Consider the following 9,742-nt stretch of genomic DNA (forward strand, 5'->3'; position numbering starts at 1 on the left):
TACCCATAGCACAGGCAATGGAAACAGTTGAAAGATAAACTTACTAATCTCATAACCACATTCTTCCCATGATCTTCACTGTTATCATATAAAATTTTCAGCGCTCCTGGAAGAACCTTCCAGAACTCAGTAACAAATTCACTCCCTTTGCGCCTGCTATTCTGTAATATGTCATTTGCCAAATAAAGAAAAGACACTTTCTGTTCTTTTGGAGAGCCATTGAATAGCTTTTCCCATGTCTCAACAACCTGTTTAGCTTTTCTCCGATGAGAAATGCACCAAGAGGACAATGCTAGGAAGAGTTAAGAAATAAGAACAAGGATAAAAGCTAGGATAGGTATAGTCCAAAAGCATAAAATTACGAGTTTTAAACCCCAAAAAAGGTAACAAAAACAAATTTAATAAAAGGGTTACATATTATTAAAATAGAAGAAACATATCAAACAAAAACATCAAATATTTTACTTGAAAGGTAATCAAAACACTGGAATATAATGCCAACTTCAGCACCATGATAGTCTCCAAAGTACATGATCTACAAGAAACATAAGGCAAGAGATTGTTCCCATAATAATGTGTTCTGAGAAACAGTAATGAATGCAAAACTTCCATCATTACCTCTCTAAAGCAGCATAAAATCGAGTAGCTTATGAAAGAGATCTAGTACAACAATATGTGTGTGTGTGTGTGTGCACATGTTTGTGTCCGACTAACTTCTAAGGTTCTAGTCCACAAGTGAACCCTACTCCATTAAAAAGGTAACATCATAATGGCTGTGAATTGTTGATAATGAAAATAACGATGATGACTGTCAAAGGACCACACTACACCAACTCTGAAGTTGTGGTGAGGATTGAGGATTAAAATTTTATACACTAACATGCCCTCACAAGTTGAGAGCCGAAACCTAGACTCACAGAGCGGTATCTTCTTTTAAAGCCGCTTTAGAAGTCCATGGCAAGTAAGATTCAAACCTAAGTTGCTTTGGTCCCTTGTCAAAGGACTCTACCGCTAAACTAAAACTCCAAAGTTGAACTTCAAAGTTGTAGTGAGGGTTGAGGATTATCATTTTATATTCTAGCAATGACAATGATGATTCAAGCTATTGAAAAATGTAGTTCCCTTAAATTAAAAAAAAATTAAAACATATTCCAAAATTCCTATAATGAAGATGTGATGGACATTAACCAGAAAAACCAATCAACTTTACCTACAAACAGTAAGAAGGAAGTTAAAACACAACTACATGAAAAAGAAATCAAAATTACATTTCACACAATACCAAAATCCAAGTGTCAGTCAACCAGACAATAAATACACAGATCCAAAACATAGGGAAAACAAAAGATTAGAAGAGTTCCACTCTGACTTCTAAATGGGAATATGGCAAGGTTATACCTGCTAACAGCTAGAAAAAAAATGAGCGAGATAAGAAGGTGAAAAAGAGGAATATTATAGGACTTCTCCCTCATGGAAGCAAATGATGCCAGCTAGAGTGAGAGATCCATCATGTCTGCTAATCCCGATTTGTACATACATTGATAGGTAGCTTTTCATGGTGTCAAACAAGGGTTAAGAAGGAGTCAATTTGTCAGCAAAAGCTCTCCGAAGCTGCGTTAAATGGCAGAAGCCAGTTTTGTACCACCATTAGAGGCATTATTAACTCACAGAAGCAATTTGTCAAATATTAAAGTGGATGAAGTGCTAATCTCCCAATATACATTACATGCCATAGGCTCAGGACAATCATAAAGGTTGATAAGCCTAAATTTTTCTATGGAGTGAGAAGAAATGAGAACATGAAACGAATGAATATCAGCAGAACAGCTCAAAGTTAGAATTGAGATAGTAGCTGTTCGGAAAGCAGTCAATGGATAGCTCCTGAAAGTCTACTCCAAGTGAAGGATAAAGCTTTACTAATTCAAACTTTATAAAAGTGCTAGCTTCGAGATAGCTAACTCACATCATTAGTCAACAGAAGCTGAATTAACAAGAAAAGCCTCACGTTTCAAGCGAAGATAGGTGGTGAGACAGGTTATCTGTGAGTGTTTGTCAATGGCTAAAATTCAAAAGTCTGATCAATTAAGAAAGGAAAGGAAAAAAAATGGAAGAAGAGACAAAGAAGAACGGTTTAAGAGAAAGGCACGAGATTGAAGTTAAGTATGTATACTAACAGTTACAGACCGCCACCAAGAATCTAATGCTTGATACTTCTAAAAGCATGACAAAAAAATATGAGTATAATCTACATATGTAGTCCCTAATTTGGTTACACAGGAATGATGCTCAAGTGTGCAGGAAGATACAGACCATAGCAGCATTTGCACTAAGCCATAAGCTTTGTCGTTTGTGTCAGTCTGTCAGATGAGTGGTTAGGATAATAGCAAGAAATTTATAGGCTAATAAGGAAAATAAACAGAATATCAGCTGCCATATCTAATAGCAACTCCAATAACTAATATTCATTTTGATAAAGTTGTGTGAGGAGATTATGTGGTTATGGAGTTAATTTGTCAAGTTAGAAAGAAAATTTTGTCTAGGTCCTAGTATTTTATGGATTCTTCACATGGTCCAAGGCAAATCCATATCTATCTAACATAAAAAGATCAAACTTCAGAATATTTTACACCAGTGTGTATCTACAAAGAAAAAGCAGTGAAATCCTAAAAGCTCTACATAACATGTCAATTGATGCATTGTTTCGTCAGGCACCTTCAAGCGATATTATCTCAAGATACTGACACTTCAAACCAAACTAATCAAATGCTTAACTTTTAAATTGAAAGGAGTAGAGTATCCATGTCAGTTTGTTGATTGCAGCTGTTAAATTTCTTGCCATCATTTTATTATTGACACAATAGATAAAGTAGTTTTATTACTATACAATGACATTCAGAGAATTCAAAACTGATAGCTCAATTGATAAAACCCTTAAAAAATTGGTTTTTCTGTGTATCTTGACGTGTGGGTTGCCTAACTCTGCAACATGAACAATTGGTTCTCAATTATAGTATGATACTCAAGGAAATGAATGCTTATTCTTAAGTTGACAAAGCACGCTGCAATCAGACAAGAAATTATTGACATCAATCACTGTCAAAGGACCTTGCCACTCTACCAAAACTTTGAAGTTATGGTCAGGGGTGAAGGTTATAATTTTTACACTCTAACCTATGCTTGCAGATTGAGTGCCCTTTTTATGGACCGAAACCTAGACTCATGCAGCCAAAACAATATATTTTTTCAAATCCACTTTAAATTGTGACCAATGTGAATCAAACTTGGGTTACACTGATACTGTCGAAAGTCCCTTTTTACGACATCAAAACTTCAAAGTTTTAGAGAGGTTTAAGAGTTATGATTTTTACTCTAACAATCACAAATAACATTCTACCAAGCATAAGGCAGCATTTTGGTACAAATAATTAATGAAATGCATGAGAAATTAAAATACTTAATTCTGATTTTGACAAAAGTAAATCCATTGACTCATGACATCCAAGTTCTAAAAATGATTCTCAAGAAATTTTCAACATTCACTAAATTTTTTTACTTCTTTTCAACTAGGTCGCCGATAACAAAAAGTATTAGTTAAAAATCTACAGTAATACTTGATTGAGCAATCCTACCAAAGGATACATTCAATGCTTTGCTGTGAACTGTTAAGCTTATTTAGCTTTTCTGCTAATGTCTGGCTGTCAAAACCACTTGTCATTTCACTTTTTCTTATGAGATAACTCTCATGTAAGTAGGAGATTCCTGTGTCAAGAAATAAGTACTAAGGTTAGCTTATAGGGAATATCAAAATCTCAAAAAGAAAAGGGAGAACATGAAAAATTATACAACTTCTCTCATCAAATGAGAATTACGTATGGAAGTGCATTTGAAATCGAACACAGATAAACTTTCATAGCAACGATCAGAAAACCACAATCTTCTAACAAAACAAAACTCAAAAGATAAATAAAGATAATAAAACTATAATTACAGGAAAAGAAAATTATGTGCATTTCCCTGTTACAAGAGATAACACTGAGTGAACCAAAGAATGCCACAAGACACATGAAGAAGTAGGGGCATGCAGAACATAGTTACAAATACATGTCCTAGGAAAAATAGCCAGATGCTATACTGGACATGCCATGCACTATCACTTCTTTATGACACAGTAGAGATGTACCAGATAAGTTCAAGGAAAGCTTGCGACTACTAAATCCTCACATATGAAAGAACCCCCAGGTGGTTGCCTACAACATGTGTATAGCGTTCCTTGCCACCCTCAAAATTCTTTAAACGATATTTGTCTCGAGACGAAGCACACACAGCTGAACAAAAACTGGCAGCACGTAAACCTTCAATACATGAAGCATTCAAGATGACCTCCAGGAAAGTGTGTTCAAAACACCAAAATATTGAAGCACCTTATTTGTCTACATTTCTAGTTTGGATTAATTACATTCTGATGCCTTGGGGTGAGACATAATTAGTGATTACATGAGTAACCAAGGTTTTAAATATCGGATATCGGGGAAATATCGGATGGCCGAAATTCATATCGGAATGCAGATATCGGGGAAATATCAGGGATATGTGGTAAGTATCGGAATGACAAAACATATGTTTGCATATATAGTATAATGTAATAAAATGTAATCTCAACATACCTAATGAAATCTAAGTATACGAAATGTAAATAATATATGTTTAGGATCACTAATCAACCTTATAAAACAAACAAAAGTACAAATCAACATTGCTATGTATCGTCAGATTTTTTTAGGTCAAAATGTCATTTGATATAATGGGAAAACACGATATCTTGCCCAAAAATTGCTAAACGCGATATATTGGTTTGTGATAAGTCAAGGATATATCGGCTAACATATCGGCTAACATATCGGCTGAAATATCAGATACATTGGGGACATAACGCCCAAAATAGCCAAAATGTGGTAAAGGATATTTAGAGACCATATCGGTTGCGGCAACCTGTAAAAGGATATATCAGGGGGTATATCGAGCCATGTCGGGGATATTTAAAACAATGTAACGTGGAGCATGCATATCAACATGTGTAATCTTGATATTGCTGATTGTAATTACACGAGTGACCCTGGAATATAACGATAAAAACCTCAAAATTTTCCAGTAGCTTATACTTTTACAATATGTAGTAACAAGTTAGAATTTGAAAAGTAATATATTACTATATCATATAGTGACGCTATTTAACTATGGCCAATCGAATGAAATTTTGAAAGCCCAGATTGTTAACAGTAAGTAAATATATGGGAATTGATATACAAGTAACAAGTGAATATAGAACATTGGATGTTGCAAAAGATGGAATATTTGTTATTAGGTGGAATTAGTATTAACTAAGTGTTATAATTATGAACTAATTGTGATTAGAGATTAAATTATGTAATGCTAAACCTAACAAAATTAACTTAAGCATTGCAGCACAACTAAATTTGGTTAAGTGTGGCACATACTATGAGTTGTCACTCCTTAAACTCTAGTAGCAAGACTGGATAAATCTAGTGGCAACACTCCTCTTAACATTTAACATAAATTCCTTAATGGAGACTTTACTCCATCTCTATCCATCATCTTATCAAGCCCCGCCACCCCCACCCCAAAATTCCAATGATAACCTCCAGCAAAAATCCCCTTTTTCCCACCACTAAATCATTAGAAGTTAGTAGCTAATCCTTTTGAGTATTTCATAGCCAGGAATTGGAGGAACTTAGAAGGAAAAGATAAGTTGCAAGATATGGAATTTCACCCTAAATTTGGTTGTTAGATCTATCTCCTTCCTTGCATTCATTCACAAAGAGCTAAATAAAACCATATTAGAAGTTATTGTTAAGATAATGAAGTAAAATTATAAAATAAAAGTTGTAAGATAGCTAACGAAAAACCAAGATAGGATGGATTGTTCAAAAATGTAAATAGAGCTCAAAATCTGGGAATTCTGCACCATGGTAGGAAAAAACTTCATATCTTTCTATCTAGATATCCTTTCTTCGAGCCCTTTGTTACATTAAAATGTAGACAATTAGTAAAACATTCTGTTATAATCTTTTACCAGTTTCTGCTGCAAATTAGTACCTGAATTCATCTGATGTAGTGACTGTGTTTCCAACCCAAATCTGTTTCGGCGTGTTAGTAGTAATCATGTATATTTTCTAATGTAGAACTTGTAATAATGCACCATTTGAAAATTATGAAACTAGACAAATAAATCTGTCAGTGTAAACTGTTCTACTGATATCTTAACGAGATAAAATACATACAGAAACTGTCCTGCTTAGAATCTTATGCACAACTGTAATAGAAAGTATCTCCCTCTACATAACTCGTATCGACGATCCGTTTGTACCATTAGAAAGTTGACTCAAATAGCTATCTAATGATATAAAAATAATAGGTGTGTTACATGCTATTTTATTCAGAAATGGCTAGAGAAACTGACTGACCAGCCTGCCTTGCTTGATAGGAGATCAGTTGCGTGTTCGAAAGTGATCCTTCAAAAAGAACTGTCACCTACTGAGCCTTTCACTCACCACCTATTTTGCGGCTGCATTTGTCTGCTGGCAGCGACCTAAGCAGGAATAAGGATCCCCAGTACCAAGCGACTGCCAGGTAGAAGCTTAGACAGGTTTGCAAATGCATTTTGCTAGCAATATGAACCAAACACTATGATAATGTAATATATGTTTTGGTTGTGGTAAATTGTGTATCGTTAAGTGCTTTTGTAGCTGCCCGTCACTGTTCAGGTACTATGCTAGACTCTGCCGTCAACATGATATTTTTGTAGAATGAAATACGTGACTTTGGATGTACATGTGTATATATGACATACTTATACTAGTTCACTGTTGACCATTCAAATAGGTTGGGTCACGCTAAAATTTTCATGAATACTTAAATGTCACAAAGGTTCGAGGTGTTACAAGTGGTATCAGAGCCCGGGTGACACCTTAATAGTAGTAAGCAGAATAGCAATGGAACCGAGACCAATAGGAATCCTTAGGGTCGAACACTGGACGTTAGTTGGCGGAATATTAAGTTCACATAGATTCTTAAAGGCAAACCTTGTTATTAAGGATTTCTCAGATGATTTGATGATTCTAAGTTGATATATATAGAATTTTGTTAGAACCCAATCTATTTTTTTTTAACTCATCCCAAATCGAAACCAAGGACTGTGGGAGGTATTTTAGAACCTCCAAACCGTCAAGGTCACCAGTGGTGGGCAATCTAATAATGTTTTAGGAGGTTGTTTGTTTGTTTATGCATGCATATATGTTTTACTTTTTTTAAAAAAATTGATGGATTTTTCATGGTAGGGGTGAGTGACTCGCATGACCCTGACGATACTGACACTCAGCCAGATGGGTCGAGCGACCACTCCTATTTAGGGGTTGCCGAATATGATGACTGACAATATGACCCCGATGAAACAGATCTGAAGGTAATATTAGCTTTGTCTCCAAACTCACTAACTTTAGAGGCTCAAAATACTAAGGGCGAGACTCCAACAGAGTCAAGCTCTACCAATTCAATACAAGATGGTGAGAACAAGATCAAATCAATAAAGAAATGCAGCCAACTAAAACTCGAAAAGTGCTGCTGAGAGTAGTCCAACCCCTAATTCAAGGATGCAAGCAGATCAACATAACCAGTAAACAACATTCTAAACCAAAAAGCCACCAACAACGTCGTAACTCCAACGTTAGACCTACTAGGAGTGGCTCAACTCCAGGAGCAACATTTTGATTCCGGAAATAACCAACCCTCACATTTTATAGCTGCGTTAGAGCAATTTGAAAAGTTAAATCCTCCAATAACCGTAGGGACTACAATATTCACCGAGGATTGGATTTTACAAAAAGAGAAGATCTACCAAGTACTAGTTTGTACTTGAGAACATAAAGTATTTTTTGCTACCAGCTACCATGTTCCGAGGGGAGGCAGAACACTAATGGAGAGCCACCCAAAGACCAAAAGATGCAGCTCAAAGAAAAGTAGGTTGAAAGAGACTTGTGGAGCTGATTAAGAAGTAATATATCCCGGAGAGTGTTAAACATCAATGGGCTATAGAATTCAAGAATTGAAACGAAACAATATGTGTAGTTGTGTACTTGAGTATGAGGCAAAATTTACTCAACAATCAAGTCCACACTCGATTGCCGATGAAACTAAAAAGTTGAAAAGTTTCAAAAAGGGAGTGAAAGGAGCAATCAGGGGAAGGCTTGTGCCTCTCAAACTTCGAAAAATATGCAGACTTGGTGAAAAATTCTATGAAGAAGATAAGGCGTCTTCATTTCGAGTAAAGCCGTCTTCATTTCTTGACATGTGCAACATACTAATGTATTGTTCCTCCACTATAAGTTAGGGTGCCATCCCGTCAGGTAAAGCCGTCTTCATTTCGAGTATTGAAAGAAAGTATCAGACAAGATAAGGCGTTGTTGCTTTGCTCCAAGAATAAAATACAACACATGTTGCATGTAGCATTTGCTACACGAAATCAACTTCAAGTCTATTGATTGTATATCTGTAACTTCATAGTTGGAGATGATTTTCAATAGATTGGATTGAAAATCTATGTTTAATGATGTGTTACTTACTTTTTAGTATTGCAGCATTTGCTGCAGCCTTCCACCAACTGCAAGTTTATTTAGCTTTTCTAAATACAACTTTGCTTACCAAAACATGTAAAATATAAATCTTACAAGTAATTATTTCCACTGCTCTATTTTTCTCAACAGAACATCCCATACAGAAAATAAAGTTTCCTTCTTTTCAGCATAACCACTCGCAAAAATTGGCAATGCATCTTACTGTTAATCAACAGCAAGCAAAGCAATGCAAAATTACTAAAATTTTTATTTTATTCATAAATGGTAGGTAATCTATTCAGTCTTTCAAATGTACTGGATTCAGTCAGCATTGAATTCAGTCGATTAGTGTCCCAATTAACCGGAGCCCACTACCACACCATGAACAGCCATTTGAAGTTCAACAAGAAAACTAACCGAGGAAAATTGTTGGTTTCCAACAAATTTAACTGTTTCACAGACAATTCCTGTACAAAAGTGTAGAAATTCGAGCAAATTATAACACTGTTTCCGTCAAATTATGCTAAAAATCGGATTTTTCCAGAGATTAGGAAGAAAAAATCCGCAGGAGAGAAGTAGAAGAAGAAATATTAAGAGAATGAGAGAGACGCTTGAGGCAAAGAAAAATAAAAGGGATAAAAACAAGGGAAAGAAAAAAAATACCTTAAAATGTTAGCTGATGCTACGCAGGTTTCAACCTGCTATCTCCGGTGATGGGGACGGTGTCAGGCGGCGGAGGTGGACGCCGGGAGGCAGCGGAGCAGAGAGAGAAAGAGGAGAGAGAAAGCACCGGAAAGAAACGAGGGGATCGGAGTTACAAAAGTTGCCCTAAATTCTTGATCTTCTATTCTCACTCTCTTTTTAAAACTGTCTTTAGTGCTGGTTTATCTAAAGTGTACAGCATAGCTATTAAACTGGAGGTACATATCAAATAGGTAAAGAGTAATTTGGACTTTCGCTCGAAAATAGTTGGTTAGGGGTGATAATTATTTGACATGGAACAATTTTATCTTTATGAGATATTTTGAGTAGTGTAAAATGTGACAATTTAGAATAATGAGAAAATTTAAAGATTTGATTTGATAATTCATGTGGATAATTGATGATGTGACACA

General features: G+C 35.5%; 1 protein-coding gene across 1 annotated transcript in view; it reads right to left on the minus strand.

The window, feature by feature from the left end:
* LOC109830698 (regulation of nuclear pre-mRNA domain-containing protein 1B-like) overlaps nucleotides 1-9,435 on the minus strand; it is a 27,717-nt gene extending 18,282 nt beyond the window's left edge. The window contains exons 1-3 of the mRNA XM_020398056.1: nucleotides 9,291-9,435; nucleotides 3,640-3,759; nucleotides 45-292 (exon numbers count right to left, since the gene is read on the minus strand). Of these exons, the coding sequence (XP_020253645.1) occupies nucleotides 45-292; nucleotides 3,640-3,715 (324 nt within the window). The 5' untranslated portion in view covers nucleotides 3,716-3,759; nucleotides 9,291-9,435. The remainder of the gene's footprint in view (nucleotides 1-44; nucleotides 293-3,639; nucleotides 3,760-9,290) is intronic.

This window comes from Asparagus officinalis, chromosome 2 (genome assembly GCF_001876935.1).
Source record: "Asparagus officinalis chromosome 2, Aspof.V1, whole genome shotgun sequence".
NCBI classification, from domain to species: domain Eukaryota; kingdom Viridiplantae; phylum Streptophyta; class Magnoliopsida; order Asparagales; family Asparagaceae; genus Asparagus; species Asparagus officinalis.